The sequence below is a fragment of the Macrotis lagotis genome, chromosome 1 (genome assembly GCF_037893015.1).
Source record: "Macrotis lagotis isolate mMagLag1 chromosome 1, bilby.v1.9.chrom.fasta, whole genome shotgun sequence".
Lineage (NCBI taxonomy): Eukaryota > Metazoa > Chordata > Mammalia > Peramelemorphia > Peramelidae > Macrotis > Macrotis lagotis.
In genome coordinates, this window is record NC_133658.1 from 600,044,572 (window position 1) to 600,069,583 (window position 25,012).

General features: G+C 32.9%; 1 protein-coding gene across 1 annotated transcript in view; it reads left to right on the forward strand.

Moving 5' to 3' along the window:
• The window catches only part of MAP3K2 (mitogen-activated protein kinase kinase kinase 2), a 109,741-nt gene that overhangs the window by 62,230 nt on the left and 22,499 nt on the right, over window positions 1-25,012 (forward strand). The window contains exons 6-14 of the mRNA XM_074214935.1: window positions 4,282-4,395; window positions 5,861-5,951; window positions 10,991-11,121; window positions 11,653-11,732; window positions 15,599-15,666; window positions 16,133-16,225; window positions 16,807-17,010; window positions 19,861-20,009; window positions 20,421-20,552. Coding sequence (XP_074071036.1) covers window positions 4,282-4,395; window positions 5,861-5,951; window positions 10,991-11,121; window positions 11,653-11,732; window positions 15,599-15,666; window positions 16,133-16,225; window positions 16,807-17,010; window positions 19,861-20,009; window positions 20,421-20,552 — 1,062 coding nt within the window. The remainder of the gene's footprint in view (window positions 1-4,281; window positions 4,396-5,860; window positions 5,952-10,990; window positions 11,122-11,652; window positions 11,733-15,598; window positions 15,667-16,132; window positions 16,226-16,806; window positions 17,011-19,860; window positions 20,010-20,420; window positions 20,553-25,012) is intronic.

A 25,012-nucleotide genomic window follows, 5' to 3' on the forward strand; every position in this document is an offset into this window, starting at 1 on the left:
AATGCTGTCAGATCTTGTGTAGTCCTGACTATGGAGCCACAGTAGATGAATTATTTGTTTCTGGCAGCTTTTAGTATTTTCTCTTTGACTTGGAAATTTTGGAATTTGAACTATAATATTCCTGGAAGTTTTTCTTTTAGGATCTCTTTCAAGAGGTAATCAATGAATTCCCTCAATTTCTGCTTCTAGGATCTCAGGGCAATTTGGCTGTATTATTTCTTTTTCTTTTTTTTTTCTTTTTCTTTTTCAAGGCAATGGGGTTAAGTGGCTTGCCCAAGGCCACACAGCTAGGTGATTATTAAGTGTCTGAGACCGGATTTGAACTCAGGTACTCCTGACTCCAGGGCCGGTGCTTTATCCAATACGACACCTAGCCACCCCTGTATTATTTCTTGAAAAGTAAAATCTAGGCTCTTTTCCTGGTCATGACTTTCAGGTAGCCCAATAATTTTTAAATTATTTCTTCTGGATTTGTTTTTGAGTTCGGTTGTTTTTCCAATGAGATATTTCACATTTTCTTCTAATTTTTGGCTTTTTTTGGAAGAGTTTTATTTCTTCCTGATTTCTTGCAAAGTCATCAGCTTCACTTAGTTCCATTCCACATTTGAAGGAGTTATTTTCTAAAGAGAATCTTTTTAATTTCCTTTTCTAGCTGACCAATTCTGCTTTTTAAGGCATTCTCCTTATTTGCCTTTTGTTTTGCTTTTTCCATTTGGCCTAATTAACAAATTATTTTCTTCAGTATTTTTTTGTATTTCTTTTACCAAGCTGCTGATTTGGTTTTCATGATTTTTCTGCATTGAGCCCATTTTCTATTTCTTTTGGAGGTTTTAGATATGGAAGCTTCAATTTTGTCGTCTGAGTATGTGTTTTGATCTTCCATGGGACCAAAGTAATTTTTTATGGTCTGATTCTTTTTCTTTTGTTTGCTTATTTCCTCAGTCTGAGACTAATTTACAGCACTTCCAAGACTTTGGAGTTTTGGGGGGGATACCCCACTGGGTGTCTTTATTCCTCCAAGGTCTTATGTTTTCTTGACTGTGTTTTGATATGTAGGTGACCACAGGCGTTCCCCTCTGCCCTGGAGCCGTGAAGAGGGTCCCTGTTATCTTAGTATGGAAACCCAAACTGCAACCTGAATCTGAGTGTGGGCAAACAGCAGAGTCCTGCCCCAGGGAGAGCAGAGAGATTACTGCAGTCTCCTCCAACCCCTTTACCTTCTGTGGGCTGTGCTTTGGAGGTGCAGCTGGTTTCTCCAGATTCTTACTGCAGGTTCTGCAGCCCATGCTCCTCGGTCCACACTCATTCTGTTGTAGCAGAGTTCTCTCATCACCCCTTCATGTTGTTCCCAGTGATCCCTGGGATGGATTGGGCTGCGGCTAGGGCTTTTTTCCAGCTCCCTCTCCTGGTGAAACACACCTTTCCTGTGGAGCTTCTAAGTTACCTTGGACTGGGAAAATGTATCACTCAGTCTTTCTGTGGGTTCTGTCCCTCTAAATTTTGGATGGAGTCATAATTTGATGGCTTTTGGAGTTTTTTGGGGAAGGAGTTTCCAGGAAATGCTGTCTTCATTCTGCTATCTTGGCTCCGCCCTTTGTATTTCTTTTTTATTTGCTCTGTATGTTTCTCTGTGTTTATGTATATATACATATACACACATAGTTTCTCATAATGAATTATAAGCTCCTCCATTTTCTCATAATGAATTATAAGCTCCATGAGAAATTGATTCACTGTTTTTTTCTTGTGTTCCCTAATACATAATAATACTGTTTGTCTTTAATTCTCGAAGAAGACCATGGCATCAGGGTGGTGATGCCAAGACAAACACATGAATTGGATTTGGATTTGAGTGGGAGGTGCTGTGCTAAGTCATCAGCCTCACTTTCTCCTCCAGAGTCATCTCAGTCCAGTGAGCAGATTTGAATCAGGATGACTGGAGATGATCCTGGATATCAGAGTAAAGTGACTTGCCCAAGGTCATATAGCTAGTAAGTGTCAAGTATCTGAGACTGGATTTGAACTCATCTCCTCCAGACTCCAATGTCAGTGCTCTATCCATTGTACCACCTAGCTGCTACCCCATACATAATTCACTTCCTGACCATATTAGGCACTTAATAAGTACTCATTCAATGATTGTCACAACAACAGATCATTAATCATAGGAGGGAAGTTCGATATTAGTGTATAGTTCCTGAAAAATCACCTTCCCTACTAGAAAAGTAACTTAATCATATACCTTAATGTCATAGATTTGTAGCATTCTCCTGTATAAGGGACTGAATTTTTGTGGATATGATTCTTTTGCTAATAAAACCTAGCAACTCCCCTATTTGGAATTGTGTATTTAGATAAAATAAAGTAAAACTTTAAAATAAACTTTAATACCTTGAATTTTAAAGTGAAATAAATGGAAGGAAGCAGCCAGTAATCTCATTGTCATTTTAATATTATAATGAATTTGTATAGACTAAGAGATATTCATGATAACTACAGAAATGTCTTTTAAATGAATAATTTTTTCATCACAAACTGCTGATTAAATTCAGTAGTTTTAGTTTAAATATATTTACTATAGTCTTTTAAAATTAGAAATTCATTAAACATTGGGAAAACAAATATTTTTAAAAAATTTAAATAACCTTATTGAATTTTTTTCATGGACAATAGAACAGAAAACCTTTTTTCAGTGCACTCTTCTCATTTTTACTATGTGAAGACAAGATGGGGTGGCTAGGTGGCTCGGTGGATAAAGCACTGGTCCTGGAGTCAGGAGGACCTGAGTTCAAATTTACTTAGCTGTGTGACCTTGGACAAGACACTTAACCCTATTGCCTTTAAAAAATAAAAAAAAAGACAGGAAAAGATTCTTCCCTTTAAAACTAGATTTCATTTGCTGTGTGCTTACACTTCCCATCCAAAAACGATTTGTATTTTTGATCAATCAGTTCCTATACTAATATAACAGTTCATGAAAGAAATTGAAATGTTCTCAATAAGCAGGAAAGAAAAATATTCTGTGATTTATTTAGAATAATTTCCATAGGCTGGGGATTGTTTTCTATTCTTAGTCTAAAGACTAGAAGACCTTAGAATACAGAATGTTTTGGGGGGGACTTTTTTTTTAACCCAACTCTGCCACATCAGAAGTATGGGCACTTACCCAAACCACTACTCCAAGAACTTCTCCAGGATTGTCAGATATTCAAGTTAGCAAATTAAAATCACTTAAATTAGTATTTAGTTACTATAGGTTAGTGTTGTTGTCTCCCCCCCCTCCCCAGAAGCAACAGTATCTTAGAGAACTAAAAAATAAACCTGTTGTAAATTTTTTGGAAGAAGTCAATAATTCATGTTTCTTCCTTGTTGGAAGCATCATGATATATAGTAAAAAGAAAACTAACTTTGGAGTAAAAAAAAAAAAAACGACCTGGTGTCCAATCCCACCTGGCTTACTTACCCATGCAACCTTAAATCATTGAACCTCCTTAGGTTTCAGTTTCCTCATTGGTAAATAAGAAGATTTAAGTCTAGAGTTCCCTTTTGACTCTAAAGCTGTGATTCTATATCTCTTGAATGAAAGCACTTTCAAAAAAGCTAAAGAAAAATATTTGCCATTTCTTTGAAGTATTTTTCCTGTATTTAAAATGCCATCAAAACATTAATATTGAAAAACCAAAAGAAGCAACAGAACTAATAAATGCATAAAATACTACTCCGATTTAAAAGGTAAATCATGAAAATATTTCATTAGAAAGGTCATATCATTCTGTTAATAACTAAACAGTTAGGGTCCATCGTTCTTAGATAAAAATTGAAGTGTAGAGAAAAATTGCACTTGTAGCCAATTATAAAAATATGACCATATAACGAAATATACCTAGATAATAAGTTTTAATTGTTTTCTGCCAGAATTGAAAGTTAGTATAGGGGTAGTAACTATTATACCAAACTCATATGATTAATTTTGGGAAACTGGGTAGAAATATCAGAAATATCTAACTTTTTCACTTTATTTTTATCTTCCTAAATATTTACATTGTATTTCAATTCACTTTAAATTAATTGTTTCTTTTTCATTGTACTTGTATTCCTAGGGCCTGTCAGCTAGTAGTTATTTAATAAATTCTTGTTGATAGATTGAAAGTATAAGAGAATTTGAACTGTGGCTTAGTGTGGCAATGTAACAATCAGATATATTAATCTGCCAGTGTAGAAGCATCATGGTGACCACTGTTTATTCCTAATTGAAACATTTCCTATTTAAAACTTGTCTAGCTGGTGATTCCATTAACTACACAGGATGACTTGGACAAAGCTGTGGAACTATTGGATCGCAGCATTCACATGAAGAGTCTCAAGATATTACTTGTAGCACATGGTCATATACAGGTATGTATTTGCATACTTTATTCATTAGAGAACTTAAAAGTCAATTTCAGTAAAGTTCTGTCCATAACATTTTTAAAACAAATTCTATATATTCAGTGGTCACATCTATAATTTAATTGAATGTAAATTTGTTGTAATTACAATTCTTATGATTATATATGTCCCAATTCTTAAAGAATGTTGCAAAAATTAAAGACAAGAGTCTTAGACATGAGTCTTTTTTTAATTGCATTTTAAGAAATAGATAACATGAACAAGATTTGAAAGACTTAATGAGATACATATAGATATTGAAAGATGTTCCAGATTGAGGCTAGGTGAGTACATTGAAGAAGAAATATGATGGAGTAGAAAGATTTTTGAATTTGAAATCAAACAAGCTGAGTAAATTCCTACTCTGTTTCTTGCTAGTTCTGTGAACTTGCACAAATACCCAGTTCCCTTACCTGTGAAATGGGAATAATGCTAGTTGTACTAATTTCCTCACTGGTTTATTGTGTCAGTGAAATGAGATAAGTTATATAAATTGTTTAATAAATTATAAAATGCTATATTAATGTAAATATTCTGTTTTTTACTTAAATAGTTGAAATTCATTAGTAGTACTTCCACATCCAAGCATTAGATCTGTAGTCAAGGATTTCTGTTCCCCAAAATTTCATTACCAGGTGAATAACTTCCTTTTAATGATTACCATTAACTAGGAATAAATGGAAAATCTACTTCAATTAGAAAATATTTATTAAGGACCTACTGTGTGCCAAACATTGTCCTAATTCAATAAAAATTCAAAAAATATTCTCTGTGTTTAAGGAGCTCACAGTCTAATGAGGGAGACAATATATAAATAACTTTGTACATTGCCAGCTATTGACTGGATAAATCAGAAATAAAAGAGGGAAGGCACTAGAATTTAGGGGAATCTGTTAAGACTTCCTGTAAAAGGTGGAATTTTAGCTGGAGTTTTTGAAGGAAACCAGGAAGCAGAGTCACATGAGAGCATTTTAGGAATGGGAGTCAACCAGTGAAAATGCCTAGAGTAGGGAAGTGGAGTTTCTAGTGTAAAGAACAGCAAGGAGATGGTGGGGTTAGATAGAACATCAGAAAGATTTCATATAGAATTTCTATAAACTAAAGTTGACTACAGAATCCCTTTTTTTTTGTGATCCTCAAAGGAAAACTTTCATAGAGCTTATTTTCATAAGATGAATTTAATAGTCATGTATGTTATTTTATTAGGTGATATCAGTGGCAACTTACGGAATAAAACTTTTATACTTTGTAAGTCTGCAATGACAAGAAAGCAAAGAATTTACCATGAATAGATTGCCATTGTTAGAGCAAAAAGTAAAAAAGTTCTTAGAATAACAAACAGTAGGTTATACTTGGATAGAAATAAATAGATCCCCTTTGAAGGAATAATATGGGAACGTTTTGTTTATTTTTCTTTTTTATTTATTATTAGGCTGCCAACTTGGAGCCTTTGCCATCAGTGGAAGATTTGGATAATACAGTATTTAGAGTAACAGAGATTAAAAAACGACTTCCTATAATAGGTAAGAACTTCCATTTTACTGAATTCAGAAATAGAGATAGTTTCTCCTGATTTTTTTTCTAGACTTTGAGGTATGTGCCCTCCAAAACCATCTTTGCTAAATAAGAATTTGCTTATTGTTTCTGTCACCTTTCTTAATAAAACAGTTGTTTAGGAATGTATTTCACACAATAGCAAAAAACCTGAATCCTGTGTAATTATAATGACCAACCAGCTTTGACCTAAAGAAGAGATGGGTAAATGTTATCTCCCATCTTACTGAGATATTGCATAAATTGTCAGACTCTGTTGCAGTATTGGTTAGTTTTTTGGAATGTCTTTTTTTCTTTCTTCGTTTTTATTCTTGGTAATAAGGTTTCATATCCGGGGCAGGGAGGGGGAGGGATATGTTCAGAAAAATAAAGGTAAAGTTTTTGTTGTTATTCAGTCATGTCCTCTTCATGACCCCATTTGGATTATTTTGACAAAGCTGTTGGAGTTGTGTGCCATTTCCTTCTCCAGTTCATTTTCCAACCAAGGAAACTGAAGCAAACAGGGTTAAGTGACTTGCCCATGGTCACCCAGCTAGTAAGTGTCTAAGATCAGTTTTAAAGTCAGGTGTAAAGTATATTTTAAGTATTATAAGATTAGTAATTACTGGTGTTAATGTTTTATTTTTCCAACCTAATTTCTTCATATTTGATAAAATCTCAAAGTTAATAAGAGCATGAAGAGGTCTTATTTCTACAAAAAAATCAATAACTTTAACATATTAAAATTAACAGATGAACATAATCCTGTGTTTTTTAAACTACCTAATTTATCTCTTCCGGTTTACTACATTTATTTTTATCTCATTGGTTTTGGGTTGTGATTTAATATAGAGTTGAGATATTATCTCAGAAATACTTTAATAAATAATAATAAGATCTATGGGTCATCAACATATGAACATGAACTGTTATACAAAGTAAAAAAGTTGTCTCAACTCCTGACTTAGATTAGTTGATCTTGAGAAAGGGTTTAAAGGAGAAAGAAAGGTAAAATTATGGATAGGTTTAGATTACAAAGCTCCTAAAGATAATGTTAAAAAAAAAATCATATTGATAAGACTTGGAAAAAGAAAATAGATGGGAGGGAAAAAAATGCATTCCCAAGGGATTAAGCACAGTGGATAGGTTTAAAATGAGAATTCTGGCAAGAAGTAATCACTAAAGAATAACAAGGAAATTGTGAATAAGGTTTTATTAACTGTAAAAAAAAGAGTAAATTGTGCTGTGGGCTATTAGAGTAGCTATTGCTTTATAATTGAGGGGCAATTCTTTGACTTGCATTTGGATTCCATAGCACCAAACATATACAGACCTTGTTGTTGCTGCTGCTTGATTAATTCAAAGTAGTGTTTGTGGGCACATCAGTTAACATTTTTTGTTTAGAAAGGGTTAAGAATATAAAATGCAAAAGGAACAGAAAATTAATCATTGGTGGTGACTTTTATGCAAATATATCTTAATCTAGTATTGAATTATTAGAAGCATAAGACATAGTATGATATAGTAGATAGTCAGAGGACCAGGGCTTAAGTTCTGCCTCTGTTGGTCTTGTTTCTCTGGGCAAGTCACTTAACCTTCCAGTGTCCAAGACAACTCAGTTGCAGATCTGCATGGTAGAGGGAATTTCCTCATTGGGAGTTCCATATACAGATAAAATAACAGGTTTCCACCAAACAAAGGAGACATAGATTCCATCCATGATCATGAAAATTAAGAGGATTCTCTTAATCTGTGCATACCTTAGTTTTCTCATATATTCTGCTCATCTCAAGGAATTGTTATGAGGATCAAGTGACTGTGTGTGTGTGTGTGTGTGTGTGTGTGAGAGAGAGAGAGAGAGAGAGAGAGAGAGAGAGAGAGAGAGAGAGAGAGAGAGAGAAATTTATATATTTTATACATAACTAATGATTTTCAGAGTTCTTTGTTTCAAAAATATATTTGTGTCAATTTCAACAATTTCTTAACCCCAAGCAATAGGTGAAATATGCTTAATTTGATCTTTTAAATTGTTTAATATAGTTAAATATAGGTTTAATCTTTATCTTCCAGGACAATGAATTCCCTCCTTTGGATTTCAATACCAGTATGAGACAAAGTTAAAACTATATACATATAAGACAATTGGTTTTCTCTTAAAAGAAAGTCCTAGGTATTGAATACCTTTGATATGACCTTGATCATTCATAGTCTGGTGTCTATTTAATCTTTTTTTTTTTTAAGAAAAACTTTTCTCATGTAGAGGGTATGCCGGTATGATTCAAGAAGTAATGGGAGTGGCTAGGTGGTACAGTGGATAGAGCACTGGCCCTGGAGTCAGGAGTACCTGAGCTCAAATCTGGCTTCAGACACTTGATAATTACCTAGCTGTGTGACCTTGGGCAAGCCACTTAACCCCATTGCATTGCCAAAAAAAAAAACAAACCTAAAAAAAGTAATTGGCATACTTCTAAAAAAAAAAACTGGGGAAAGAATGTTCTCCCAAAATACCTATGTGACCTAGTAGATAGAGTGCTGGTCCTGGAGTCAGGTCAGTTCAGATCTGGCTTTAGATACTTACTAGCTGTGTAACCCTTAATTCCTATGTGCCTCAGTTTCCTCATTTGTAAACTGGGAATGATAATAATAGCACCTACTTCCCAGGGTTGTTGTGACAATCAAAGGGAATAGTAATTTTAAAGTGCTTAGCATAGTCTGGTACATGTTACAAAGTACACACACACACACACACACACATACACTATTTTGTCGATTAATTGTGTCTGATACTTGATGTCCCCATTTGGGGGTTTCTTGCCAAAGACATGGAGTGATTTGTTATTTCCTTCTCCAGCTCATTTTACAGATGAGCAAACAAAAGCAAACAGGGTTAAGTGACTTGTCCCAGGTCACACAGGTAGTGAGTGTCTGAGAATGGATTTTGACCTCCTTCTGATTCCAGGGCTGGAACTATCCCACCTAGCTGCCATATATGTTTGTGTCTCTAACTTTTCACACTGAGAATGTATTGTATTTCTCTCTCTCTCTCTCTAATCTTCAACCTTTCCCTATTTACCAATTTCTTTCCCTATTGCCTTCAGATATGTTCAAGTCTCTTCCATCTTTTAGAAAAATACTTTTGCTATTCCCACAGATTATTGTCCTGGTAGCCAAACTCTTGGAAAAAATAATCTACATCTACAAATCTTTGCAATATGAGCAGTGCCTTTATCTCAAAACTAATATAACTTTCTCCAGTTAATCAATAATCTCTTCATTGACAAAGCTGATGACATTTTCTCAGACTTCATCTTCCTGACTTCTCTACAGCATTTAACATTATTAACTGCTCTTTCTTCTCTTCAGTTTTTTATGAAATTTCTCTCTCCTGGAACTTCTTCAGGGTTCATCATCTGTATCATGCTCTTACCCTCTCCTTTACAACTTGACTTCAACCAATATTTCTTAGTTCAGTATACATTTTTCCTCTTCCTGTGCTCTGTGGTTCAGCCAAATTGAGCTTCTTCCTGTTCTCTTATACAAGACACTCCATTTCCTAACATCATGATTTTTCAGGGACTATCTCCCATCCCTCAAATACATTCCTTCTTCATCATTGTCTGTAGGATAAAATATATATTCCTTAAGCTGTCACTTAAGTACTTGTACAGTCCTAACGCTGTCAACTAATGCTGATCCATACTACCACATCCTGAGTGAGAGGTGTTGGATTTCAGGTGCTGAGTAACATACAATTTTAAACATGGACAATGCATGATCATGGGAGAAAATAAAACCTTGCTAGTTAAAAAATGGGCTCACAAAGAGTCAGACATGCCTGAACAATAACAAAATTATAAACTTAAAATAAAAACTATCTCACCTACCTTTCCAACCTCATACTGCTCCCCTTCACAAACTCTGTTTCAGACAAACTAGACTAGACTACACACATTCCCAGAGTTTAATCCTCTAACTTCTTGCGTTTCTGCATTTATATGTAATTTCTATTGCTGAAATACACTTTCTCCTCATTGCTCCTTCTTAGAATTCTTCTGAATTCAAAGTTAATCCCCCATATTTCTTCCGTGAGACCTTCCCTAATGTCCACAGTCAGTTGTGTTGTCTCCCATCTCAATTTTCATGCTATATTTCTCAGCACTCTTTTAGGTAACTGTTTTGCCTTTCTTTTCTCAGTGCCTTCAATAATGCTTTATATGTTCAATTCATTTCAGTCTATTTTCAGAGAAATCTCCAAAAGTAATTGTATCTTTCAGTTCTCAGCATTGTGAATTTTGGGGAAAAAATGTGGTAAAGATTTGGTAAATTGATTCATAGAAAGCAAACTCAGAATAGACTGATTTATAAATCAAGATGCCATTTTATTCATTTATAATGGAAAATATGTCTAGGATAAAGGCTGATTCTGGCTATTCATCCTGCCTCATAGCTGGGTTTCTCAAGAAGGAATATTACATATCAGAAGATCGGGGGTTTTTTTTGTTTTATTTGTTTTGCGAAATAATTGTAACAGAGATATGCTCTTCAGGAATTTAAAAAAAATTTCTATCATTTATTTATTATACCATCTACATTTCTTAATGTTATCCTTCTCTTTCCACTCCCACCCCCCACTACTGACACCCCTTAAATCAATGCTGTTTAAGAGATTTTCCATGTAATAGATCCCTATGGCATGGTGATGTTTATGGACACCTCAGGCTAATATATTTAAATATATAACAGAAAATAAAGGATTGCAAAGGAAAACAATTATAAAAATGCAGTTAGAAATTTTTTGTTTTAAAAAACAAGTTCATAGATATTCTCCATGAAGTTCAGCTCCCCTACTCTATAGGAACCAAGTGTTGGAGACAGTTAATATATTGCAGTTGATTAAATTGAAAGGATCTGTGTGGTTTAAATTAAAGTATTCAAGCTATGGTTCAAAAATTTGTTCAGATAGAAAATATAAATAAATTTATTTATTTATATGTTCAGCATTTTAATAACTTTTTTTTACCATTTAAAGGCCCTACTACTAGAGATAGAAGCTCACCTCCCCCTGGCTATATTCCAGATGAACTACATCAGGTTGCTAGAAATGGTTCATTTACTAGTATCAACAGTGAAGGAGAGTTTATTCCAGAAAGCATGGACCAAGTAAGTAAACTAATCTTATAATTTGGAGTTAGGGTCAAGATCACTGAACTTTTATTAACAAAGGTTTACCTGTTACCTGATGTGTATCTTATTTTGACCCCTACTGTATAATCAGTAATAACTTCCTTCTCTAGTAGGTTGAATAGCAAAGATTTTTTTTGAAACTCCTGTTTTTCACTAAGTTGGGCCTAGAATTTTGGAGGTATTTTCATAAAGAAAAATCTGATTTATTTTAGTTTTTCATAAAAAAATTATATATGAGCTATTTCAGAATTTATCAATTGTTTTTATGTGTTTCAAAGAGAAAAAAAAGAAAAGGTTAATAAAAGTAATTATAGTTTTCTACTGTAACTCTGTGACAGGAATTTGAGGGCTTTAAGCTTTTATTAATATTTTTAATATTTTAAAGTTTGAAATATTAAAGTAGAATACTCTTTTTTGGAAGCTTGTAGTGATATTCACCTGGAGAAACTAATTTTAAACTTAATCAAAAACTTCTCCTTTAATGTTATCATGAAATTCCATTTCTAGATGTTGGATCCACTCTCATTGAGCAGTCCTGAAAATTCTGGCTCAGGAAGCTGTCCATCACTGGATAGCCCTCTGGATGGGTAAGGCCCTGGTGCTTATCTTTTCAGAGATATAATGGTTGTCAGTGAAGGTAAATAAGATTATTATACTCTTATGCTAAACTTTAGCAAGTACTTAAGACTTCATATTTGGACTTCCATATCATCAAATAATCAAGTATTCCTTTGAACACTGAAGTTCTTTGAATACATAGGTACCCCTTATTTGCCCATATAATATATTTTAAACAACTTAAACTGAGAACTGGAACAGATTTATTTTTTAGCTTAAGTTTTTTACATGATTTTTCAAAAACATAGGATTTTTACTATTTCCAAAATTTATTTGAAGTTGCATATAAATTAAATCATTAAGATGGAACAACAGTAGGAACAGAAACCAGTTAATCAGAGAAATAGTGTTAGTGTTGCCATTTAAGAAGGGTGTATAGATTATTCTAATATCTAGCACTGAATTTAGCTCTTAGTTTTCTGGAGTTTTCTAAGGCAAAGAGGAAAACTCAAAAGTTAATCTAGAGAAAATTTTTGCTGGCACTGAATTCAAGGAAGTATTTATTGTGTGTTGTTATTTTTTAATGTTTTTGCCAAGGCAGTGGGGTTCAGTGACTTGCCCAAGATCACACAGCTAGGTAATTATTGTCTGAGGCTGGATTTGAACTCAGGTCCTCCTGACTCCAGGGCCAGTGCTCTATCCACTGCACCACCTAGCTGCCCTTATCGTGTTTTTATAAAAGTAAGGGGCTTTAGGTAGCAGCAAAGTCTTTAACAGTCTTAGTTAATTATTTTGTGAGACACAGAAAAGTTTTTCAAAGGATTGAATAATTTTAAATTATTAATTCACCAAATAAAGACAAATCCTGACTCTATCCACTGAACCTCCTGGGTGGGTGCCTTGAGTCTGAGGACAGGCCTAGATATGCAGTTATCTCTGCTGCTTACTAGTTTTGAGACCTTGAGTAAATAATTTATTTAACCTTTCAGTTTTCTCATGTATATAAAAAAAAAGACTCCTTGAGGCCCCTTCCAGGTCTAGAATCCTAATAATCCTGACACTGAAGTGGCACAGTGGCTTGAGTGCCAGGATTGGCATCAGGAAAACCTGAGTTCAGATCTGCCCTTAAACACTTGCTGGCTGTATGTCTTTGGGCAGGTTATTTCACCTCTGTTTTCCTGTTTCCTGATCTGTAAAATGGGGATAATAATAATAATAGCTCTATCTTCCAGTGTAATTGTAAGGATCAAATTAAATAATAGCACAGTATAGACACTTTAAAAAGTTAACTATTATAATTATTATTAAATTAATATTAGTAGTGCTGTTATTAAAATTTAACATTCTACCTCCCATTAGGTGTCTCTAAGCACAGATCTTCAAAGCAGCTAAGTAGTATAGTGGACAGAGTGATGAAGAAGTGAATTCAAATCCAACCTCAGATACTTAATAGCTGTGATTTTGAGCAAGTCATGGAAATTGTCTGTGTTTTTTCATTTGTAAAAATGGGTTTAATGATGGCACCTACTTCCCAAGGTCATTGTGAGGATTAAATGAAATATTGTAAAGTACAGAGCCTGATATATATAATAAACTATATAAATATTAAGTATTATTACTTTCAAAGTGACAGCTGGGTGGTATAAAGTGGCCGCTAGGTGGTACAGTGGATAGAGTACCCAATTTGAACTCAGAAAGACGCATCTTCTTGAGTTCGATCCAACTTTAGGTATTTATTAGTTATGTGACCCGTATGACCAAGTGATCTTGGGCAAGTCTACTTAACCCTAATTACCTTGAGTCCATAACCATCAATCTGATACATATCGGGCTATTGGACCAGTTGACTGTGGAGGAGAAAGTGAGGCTGGTGATTCAGCATAGCACTCCCTCACTCAAATCCAATACAAATGCTTGTCATGGCATCGTCTCCCTGATGTCATGGTCTACTTCAAGAATGAAGGACAAACATCATCATCATCATCATCATTATCATCTTCTAAAACTCAGTTCAAGTACCAACTACTCCATTAAACCTATCTAAATACTTCTTCCTTTTACCAGTTGTTAGTACTGTTTTTCTCCTTTCTCTTCAAACTATTAATCAATTATTTACTCATGTGTGTGTTAGTCTGAGTATATGATACATTATTTTAGCAGAATCTAACCCCATTGAGAGTAGTAATATATAATTTTTGTCTTTCTCTCATAATATTTGAAACCTAGGCAATGAGTGAAATTAAGTTATCAAATACAGAGGAAGAAGAGAAGAGGTTGACAATCAGAACCTTGAGTAATTTTTATTTGGAAATTATATTATAATATTATAAAATTGAGTAATTTTCAGTAGAAAATGATCATTGTATTTGAGAAATTCAATACAGGGAATAGAGACAGACACCAAGGGATTGAAGTGAGATACAAACATCTTTAAACCATGCTGTCTACCCTAATGATAATATTTACAACCAAGCATGGATGATGTGACAGTTACAAATATATAGTATTTCAGTGGAAGGATCTCATCCATGTGTAAACTTCATAGATTCAGATTGTAACCATCCATACTTTCTTAGCTTTGTCATTCTTGTCACTGCCCTCACATGAGTCTTCTGTAGAGGACATTAAATTCACCAAAGGCTTTTCTTTAAATCTTGTAATGTACTATTTATATTAGAGCAGCAGTTGGACTGTTTCTCTTTTATATCTTTTTTCCAGTCTTTCCTTTCTTGTTCTGAGTGTAGACTCTCGGCCTTTCATTTGTACTTCCTGTTTTCTATCTCAAAAGAATTTTTAAAAATTAAGATCTAAAATATAATCATTAAAAAAATCAAGAACAAAGTCATTATCTGTTACTCTGGAAAGCTGAGGAAAAGAAGGAGGAATCTCTCTGCTCTTTTGAGGAGAGAAGATTGTAATTGTCTGCTTTGCAGGTTAAGGATTTGACAAGAAACCAGAGATTTGCCCTTTAAATAAAAAAGAGACAAACTTAAAAAAAAGAGAAAGCAGCACAAGGCTCTCATCTTTGAGACAACTTTAATATAAAATCACCAACTAATTCCCTCATCAATTAATTGTGGATCTTCCTAAAAGAATAGAAACAAATACCTCGAGGGCAAGGACTATATTTTTTTTCCTTTTTTAGTCTTGCAGCTCCTAGAATAGTGCCTCATACATGGATATTTATTAAATGTTTTGAGTTGAATTGCCTTGAACTGCACATTTGGCCAGCATATTAGAAATCATTTGTAGCCTTGCTTAAAGGTTATTTGATGTGGACTTGGATGTTTTAAAGTTTTTTTAAAATGTCTTCCATAGGATATATCTTTATAAAATGGCTGATTTTTTTTTTTAGACGGGAGAAACCAGTTGCTGCTACAAGTAGTCTTTGCTACAAGTGCTCCCTCTCTTGGTTTCACAGAAGTAATTCCTATAATATACATTGTACTACAGCTAACAAGAATGAAGAGAAATTATCTGGGGAAATCTATAGCTGAAAATTTGTGAAAATAATGTGTTAAGATATGTCATAACTGTAGTATCAGATTAGACTTAATTTTAGGTACCCAAGTACTTGGAATCTATGGTGGTTTGATAAATGGAAAACAAATCTGTCGAGTTTTTTCAACCCTTATGTGACGCTAAATAGCTGGATTAATTGATTTTTTCACTATAATAGTTTTGATAGACATAACCTTTGCTTCTAAACTTACTTGCTTTTAGAAATCTACTTCTTCACGCCACAATGTGTTGTATTAAATTCAAAAAGTTTATGAATGGAAATTCAAGGAAAATTCCAATAATTTTAATATTTTTAATAATGTTCATTAAAATCTGTTTGTCATTATGAATTTTTCTGTTAATTTTTTTTGCATATTACATTTTACATTTATAGTGACAACTATCCCAAAACTCGAATGCCAAGAGCTCAGAGCTATCCAGATAATCATCAGGAATTTACAGGTTGGATAATATAGATTCCAGATATTAAAAGTGATTTTACTTTATAATTTGCAAAAAAAAATTTTAGTGGGACACAATCTATCTTAAGTCTTGACTATCTAAGAGATTTATTTATTCAGACTTAATGGGAGAAAGGACTATTGAAAGATATTCAGAGAAATTAGAATGCTTAGATACTCCTATCTATAGGGGGGAAGACTTCCTGATGAATGTTTTGGACTAATTTTTTAATATCTGGATTGTGATATGTGTGTGTGTGTGTGTGTGTGTGTGTGTGTGTGTGTATGACTAATTAGAAAATTTCTAAGCTTAAATTGATTGAAAGTTGTATGATTGTTGAGATTGTTTTCAATGTTGAAAGTTGTATTATTTTGTAACTTAGAAATAACATACTCTGTTAGGTGGGGGGGTTTCAGTTGGGTTGTTGTTTTTTTTAAGGCTACCAGTGTTTTCCTTTTTCTCTCAGATTATGATAACCCTATCTTTGAGAAATTTGGAAAAGGAGGAACTTATCCAAGAAGATACCATGTATCCTATCATCATCCAGATTATAATGATGGTAATATTCTATTTTTAATGCTGCTAGAAATAACTTTTTTTTCAAAATGAAAACTTTTTAAGAAAGATTTGAGTAAGCTTTTCTTTCGTTTTTAAAATCGAGATTTTTTTGCAGATTTGTTGCTAATAATTATTCAGATAAAATGTTTTCCTAATAATTTTCTAGCTTATTATTTTTCATAAAAATATTTTCATCATTTGACATTGGTCCCTAGGCAGTTTGTTTCAAAAAGTTTATGAAATTGACTAATGAAATCTACATAGCAATATCTTCATAATATTTCATAGTGATCTTTGGTTTCTGTTGCCTGTTCACTTCTCTTCTATTCTGCTTCCACCTATTTTTTAAATTAGTTTCCTTATTTTTGTTTTATAATATTCTATATCTCAAATATACAACTTTGAATGAATTCTTTGTAGAAAAGTACTACAACAAATATAAAAGAATGTAATTATATGGCTGTTAATGTTACCTGGTTTGGACACAGAAAAAATTTGTATACTCTGGACTATAAAGTTTAGATTACTTAAAATTCTAGCATTATTAATAAATTATAATGTAATTTTTAAAATTATTTTTAGGTCGCAAGACTTTTCCAAGAGCCAGAAGGACTCAGGGGAATAGCTTCCGTTCTCCAGTTAGTTTCAGTCCTACAGATCGTTCATTAAGTACCAGTAGTGGAAGTAGCATCTTTACTCCAGAGTATGAGGACAGTCGAATGAGAAGGGGAAGTGATATAGAGAATCCCACTCTGACTGTAATGGACATAAGCCCACCCAGCCGCTGTAAGTAGTAGTCATTGGTACACATACATTTTTAGTAGAAACTTCAAAATTTTAAACTCTAAATGCCTTATCAGTACAGTAACTGTCATGAAACTACTTCTGTCCAAGCTGTTTGTTCCTAACCTAAATCCAAGGGATAGGCTGTCAGGATAGTGGAAGATGTCAGTTTCAACATGGTGTCACTCCTTGCTACTTTGGGAGATTCTATTATGCTGCTCTTTTATTTTAGTGTGAAAATTACCACTGGCAATTGTATAAAAATAGTTGCAAAATTTACTGAGCTTTCAGTCATTGATCATTTATAAATATGTAGCCTTTTCTTTCTTTCTTGGTCACCATATAATTGTTTTTAAATTCATTTTTATTGATTTCATATAGTTTGTTGGGTTTTGGTTTTTTTTTAGGTTTTTGCAAGGCAAATGGGGTTAAGTGGCTTGCCCAAGGCCGCACAGCTAGGTAATTATTAAGTGTCTGAGACCGGATTTGAACCTAGGTATTCCTGACTCCAGGGCTGGCTCTTTATCCACTGCGCCACCTAGCCGCCCCCAATTTCATATAGTTTTATACAATTTTCACCATAATTTCTCCCTTTGTTCTTTGTCTCCTCTCTCAGAGCCATTCCATATAATAAATATTATTTTTTTAAAAGAAATGAGAGGAAAAATCAGCATAACTGATAAATGCAACAACAAAAAAGTCTGAAGATATAAAAATACTTAATGGATATCCCACCTGTACAAAAGGGTGGGAGTGGCAAGAAAATATCTGTCTATTCTTATGAACAGTGCATCTTCATAATTTTGCAACATTCACTTTTTAACCTTTTATGATTCTTTATTTACATTCTGTGTATTGTTTTTGTCTTTGTTCTACATCAGTTCATTAGATCTCTATGCATCTCCATATTCACCACATGCTTTATTTCTTACAGTGAAGTAATATTCCATTACATTCTTGTATTACTGTTTAGCCATTCCCTAATAACATTTCATTTGTTTCTATCACAAAAAATGCTGTTAAAATATTTTGATATATAAATAGCCTCCTTGAGGTATACCTAGTAATGAAATCTCTGATCAAAAAGTTATATGGATATTTTAGTCACTTTAGTTAGATAATTCTAAATTCTTTCCAAAATGGTTGAACTGAATCAGAGCTTCACCAACAATTCACTGAGTGTCTGTCTTTCTTCAGTATTGACTATTCTTATCATTTGTTACCTTTGCAAGTTTGTAGAGTGTAAAGCCTTATAGTTGTTATTATTTGCATTTCTTTTATTAGTGATTTGCATCATTCTTTTACTTGGATATTAATAGTCTGCACTTTTGGGGTGGCTAGATGGTGGCGCAGTGGATAGAGCACTGGCCCTGGAGTCAGGAGTACCTGAGTTCAAATCCAGCCTCAGACACTTAATAATTACCTAGCTATGTGGCCTTGGGCAATCCACTTAACCCCATTGCACTTTTTCTTTTGAAAATTGTTCTTGGGGCGGCTAGATGGTGCAGTGGATTAAAGCACCAGCCCTGGAATCAGGAGTACCTGGGTTCAAATCCGGTCTCAGACACTTACTAATTACCTAGCTGTGTGGCCTTGGGCAAGCCATTTAACCCCGTTTGCCTTGCAAAGAAAAAAGAAAGAAAATTGTTCTTATCCTTTTATATTTTATCTATTGAGTCATGACTTTTTGGCTTTTAACTGTCTTAGTATCACCACCATTTCAGGAAAATTTGATGCAGAGATTTTTTATTTCTCCATTTGTCCACTTCCCTTCTTATTCTAAGTACATTAATTTTGTTTGTGTAGAAATTCATTTTTTAATCTTTAAATATAATTTCAACTCAGCTGCAGGCTAACTTTGGGAGGAAGAATTTTCTTCTTCTAGGCTAAATGCTCTATCCATTTCTCAACCTCTCTCCCTCATTAAGGTTTATTGTTGTACTTGCATGTAGGTTTTTCCAAGCTTCAAATATCTAGTGAAGCCTTAACCAATTTGGTTCTCCATTTCTAACCTCCTGAGTTGTGATAATATTCCTTCCGAATTTATCTTATAATGAGAACAGTCTGGTGTTTGACTGTATCATGAATGGATTATGGAAGTCACCATTTCAAAATGGTGATACTATCAGTAAGTAGTTCAGACCATATAGTTTATTTTATTGCAGTTATTTAGAAAAAAATTCTCTAAAATGTATTTAGACTAGAATCTTAGGGTCATAGATTCACAACTAGATGGGACCTCAGAGGTCATTCAGTCTCCTCTCTCTGGGAGAGATTCAGTGACTTTTCCAGGTCCACATAACAAGTAAGTGTCTGAGGCAAAGTTTTAAACTGAAGTCCTCCTTCCAAGTCCAGCACAGGAATGGAGTGACAGTAGAAAACATGAAATTCTTTGCCTCTTAGCTTCCAGTTTACTATTTTGTCATTTATTGAAGTGTGGTTCTTAAATATTAGAGTATTAGCACTTTAAAAATTAAACTGATTTTTGGTTGCCTTTGAATTTTATGACCACAAGTTTATTGAGAACATTTGTTACAGAACATACTTTATTTAATGATATAGTGGCATTTCTTAAAATCAACTCTAACATTCCCGTCTCCTTTTTCTATTACTTTTTTTATATTTTGAACATATGAATAAATAGCTAACCTAAGAGCAACACCTTTCTAAAGGAGAAATAAAAGAATACATGTCTCTTGCTTTTAGAATTCTCTATAAAATCTCTGAAAGGTGGTAACCAAGATATGTCCTTTAAAGCTTTTCTTGAGTAGCTTAACTTTAATGCCCTTCCTCATTTGATTGTTTATTTACTTTGTTATCTATACCCTACTAAGTAAAAGATGTATTTTTCAGCACCAAGAGCACCAACTAACTGGAGACTCGGCAAATTGCTTGGTCAGGGAGCCTTTGGCAGAGTATATTTATGTTATGATGTTGATACAGGAAGAGAGCTGGCTGTTAAACAAGTTCAGTTTGACCCTGATAGTCCAGAGACTAGCAAGGTAAGAACAATCATATAAATTTTAATAACATTGACCCATTTTAGTGATTTAAATGTAACAAGAGGTGGCATTTTCTTCTTTCTCTTATAAATTATTTCCATTCTCCTTTGAAAGATTTTAGTTTAAATAAATAGTATATGATGATCATTCTAAAAATTTTAAATTGTAAATTATTCTTTTCATAGTATCAGTTGAAACAAGTGAAAAATCTGATTCAGTGTAGTTTTAACCACTAATCATGGGTAAACTTCCTGCTATCAAATGCCTACTATTTATGAGTATTTCGTAATTTGTTATTTCCCGGTGAATATTTTTAAAGCAAACTGTATCATTTTCATAATTTAGATTTGTTATATCACTCAGATAATTCTTCTAGGTATTTTATAAACTTTACTATAAATTCTGCTTCAGGAAGTAAATGCACTTGAGTGTGAAATTCAGTTATTGAAAAATCTGCTGCATGAGCGAATTGTTCAGTATTATGGCTGTTTACGGGATCCCCAGGAAAGAACACTTTCCATATTTATGGAATATATGCCAGGGGTAAGTTAGTAAATTTTTTAATAAAGTATTTTTTTATTCAAGGTATGTCTTTAAAGAAAGAGCATACAAAAATTTTAGACCCAAAATAATATTTTTGTTAATAGATAGTCTAATGACAATGAAAGGCTTGAAGAATATTTACACTTAAAGGAAAAGTTAAATATATTACAAAAGAAAATAGTAAAACTATACTAGTGTAAGGGATTTCAACTTTCTTCTCCTAGAACTTAAGTTAGTTATAAGCTTGACCTCTGGAAAAACTTAAATGAAAATAAAGAGGATTATACTTTTTTCTTAGCATCTACACAAAAATTGACTGTGTATTAAGAGCATAAAAATCCTCACAACTAAATGCTGAAAAGCAGAAATAGTAAATTCATCTTTTTCAGTTCATAATGCAAGAAAAATTAATTTTAAAAGGAATATGGAAACCTAGATTTAAAATTAAATTAAAATTACTTAGTATGCACAAATAAATTTGAAAAAAGTAAAAGATCTTATGTTTCTTTCATAAATAAAATAAAAATCTCATCACTGCCTTCCCAATGTCATTGTGGTTCTAGATAGCTGTCTTCATTTTCTCCACCATACACTGGTTACTAGACTTAACCTGTATTGTATTTGCTGTACTACTTGGCAGGAAAACTTTAAAATAAAAAAAAAATCAGCCCTATAGAACCTAAAATATATAGAGCTACAGTTATGCCTAAAAACCCTGAATTCAGGTTTCAATGTCTGTCATGGAGAAATTGATTAGAGTCCTACCCATTTTTATATTTAAAAATGTGCCTTAGTGTACATTGCAGTTACCATGAGCATTTACATAAAGAGTATATCACATGTTGCAGATCTTAAAAAAATTTAATTGGAAACTAAATAATATACAGTATTCTAATTTGAAATAATGAAATTTATGACCACAAGTTTATTGCGAACATTTGTTACAGAACATACTTTATTTAATGATCTTGTGGCATTTCTTAAAATCAACTCCAAACATTCCCAGCTCCTTTTTCTATTATTTTTAATATTTTGGACATGTGAACAAATAGCTAACCTAAGAGCAACACTTTTCTAAAGGAGAAATAAAAGAGTACATGTCTCTTGCTTTTAAATAAATTAATGTAAATTATTTTAATTGGAAGCTAAATAATGTAAATAATTTTAAAAGAATGAATAAAGGAGCAAATTTTAGAATTAATGAATAATTTCATTAAAGAGAATGACAACAGTGAGACAAAACATAACCATAATTTTGGGGTTGCAACCAAATCATTATCTAGGGGAAAATCAATTCTTTCTCTGAGTGTGGATTGCATTTTCTATCATGATTCCTTTGGAATTGCCTTAGATCATTGTATTGCTGAAAAGAGGCATGTCCACAGTTGATCATTACTCAATGTTATTAATACTATGTATTCGATTACATTCATATACCACACCTTTTTCAGCCATTCTCCAACTGATGGGTTTCCATAGGTCCTTTTCTCCTTTTTTTGTGATCTCTTTAAGGAAACAGATCTGGTAGTGGTAATCCTAGATCAAAGGGAATGCCTAGGTTGATTGCCCTTTGGACATTGTTCTAAATTGCTCTCCGGGGTGACTGGTTCAGGTTTGAAAAATTTAAAAAACAAACGTTGAAGTGTTTTTATTTGTGATTAAAATTATTTTTAAAAAAGATTTTGAAAGGCAAGAAGTTAAATGATTGAAATTTTGTTTTTGGACTTTGCTTTTTTTTATAGTTTATACCATTTTAATACTGTTTTTCTTGTGTTGAAAAACTGTCATTTCATAAATAGCTTTTCTCATAGGAAAGGACTTGATTTATATAATCTTGCTACTTTTGAATACAAAGGATTACTATTTGACTTCATAGTAGAGGATCAAATTGGCTGAATCTATATAGAGTCAATAATTTAGTAGTTTTATTTTCAGTTCTCCTGGATGACTGCTGCAGTTAGAATGGTAATATTTAAATAACTTACACAAACAGCAATGACCAAAAACATGCTGGACCTTATATTATTATGAATAAAGATTTGTATTTTTTCCCTAATGACACTATTATAAGTATTTTCTTAGTTGTTAATTAACTTCTAGGTGGGAATAATTCACATTAAGTTAAAAGATAAATCTCTAGTTAAAATTGACATCATTAAAAGTTAAAAATTCCACATGTACAAAAATACTCATAGCAACTCTTTTTGTAGTGGCGAAGAATTGGAAATTGAGGGAATACCCATCAATTGGGGAATAGCTAAACAAATTGTGGTCTATATAGGTGAAGGAACAATAATGTTCCATAAGAAAACTATTGTTCCTTTAGACTGACAGGATTTCAGAAAATCCTGGAATGACGTGTATGAATTGATGCTGACTGAACTGGACAGAACCAGAAGAACATTATAAATACTAACAATAACATGGAACAATGATCAATCATGATGGACTTGTTTATTTCAGTAGTACTATAATCAAAGATAATTTTTAAAAGTCTCATGATGGAAAATACCATCCATATGCAGAGAAGGAACTGTGGAGTTTAAATGAAGACCAAAGCTTATTATCTTCAATTTTTAAAAATTGTCTTATGTATTATGTTATTTTTTCTCTCTAATGTTTTTTTCCCTTCCATTTGGATCTGATTCTTCTCTCATAACATATTCAATATGGATCTATTATAATGGTTATATAACATGGTTATAAATATAGAACCTATAACAGATTGCTTTCTGTTGGGGGGGGAAGGAGGAGGAGAGAAAAATTACAAAACTCAAAACCTTGTAAAAAAATTGGTTAAAACATAGCATATAGTTGGAAAAACAAATAAAAATTTAAATTAAAAAATCAAATAGAATTGATATCATAATTAATTGTTCTTTAAATGTCTGGAAGAATTCATTTGTGAATCATCCATTTGATCCTGGTGAATTTTTCTTAAGAGAGTTCATTCCTAGCTATTTCAACTTTTTTTTTCTAAGATGGTGTTTGTTATTTAAATATTCTCTTTCCTCTTCTGATAATCTGAGCAATTTGGTTTCTTTTATTCACCCATTTCACTGAGATTGTCAGATTTACTGGCATATTTATAATTGGGCAAAATAGCTCCTAATAGCTAAAAGTTTTATTTCATCTTTACTGAATTCTCCCTTTTATTTTCATTCTGGTAGTGTGATTTTTCCTCTTTTAAAACATTTTCAAATCAAATTAACCAGTGGTTTATCTATTGTATTGGGGTTTTTTTTCATAAAATCAATGCCTAGTTTTATTTATTAATTCATTGCTTTTCTTTCAATTTTATTCACCTCTCCTTTGACTTTCATTATTTCTAATTTGGATGTTTAACTGGGGGTTTTAAAATGTTATTTTTCTAGTTTTTTTAGTTACACTCCTAATTAATTGAGCTGCTCTTGCTCTATTTTACTGATGCAGTAAATATTTAGAGATGCTAATTTTCCCCTAGATAATGCTTTGGTTGCATCCTCCAAAATTTTGGTTATATTAAAAAACAATAAAATTCTGAGTTTCAAATTCTCTCCCTCCCTTCACTCTTCTTAAGAAATCAAGCACTTCGATGTAGGTGATACATGTTTAGTCATGCTAAACATATTTCCATATTTCATAATATAATGAAAGAAAACCCAGAGCAAAACAAAAAACTAAAGAAAGTTTTTCAAAAATATGTTTTAATCATGAGGACAGAAATACAACTATTTTTTAAAATTTATTTTTGTTAAAGATATTATTTGAGTTTTACAATTTTCCCCCCAATCTTGTTTCCCTCCACCCACCCACCCACCCACGGAAAGCACTCTGTCAGTCTTTACTTTGTTTCCATGTTGTACCTTGATCCAAATTGGGTGTGATGAGAGAGAAATCATATCCTTAAAGAAGAGAAGAGAAGTCTAAGAGGTAACAAGATCAGACAGTAAGATATCTGTTTTTTTCTAAATTAAAGGGAATAGTTCTTGCACTTTGTTCAAACTCCACAGCTCCTTACCTGGATACAGATGGCACTCTCCTTTGAAGATAGCCCAAAATTGTTCCCAATTGTTGCACTGATGGAATGAGTGTGTCCTTCAAGGTTGAACATCACTCCCATGTTGCTGTTAGGGTCTACAGTGTTTTTCTGGTTCTGCTCATCTCACTCAGCATCAGTTCATGCAAATCCCTCCAGGCTTCCCTGAAATCCCATCCCTGCTGGTTTCTAATAGAACAATAATGTTCCATGCCATACATATACCACAGTTTGCTAAGCCATTCCCCAATTGAAGGACATTTACTTGATTTCCAATTCTTTGCCACCATAAACAGGGCTGCTATAAATATTTTTGTACAAGTAATGTTTTTACCCTTTTTCATCATCTCTTCAGAGTATAGACCCAGTAATGGTAAGCAATACAAGTATTATCCCATTCATTATAGAGTTAGAAACAGACTTAGGTTAGGTGAAATTGCCT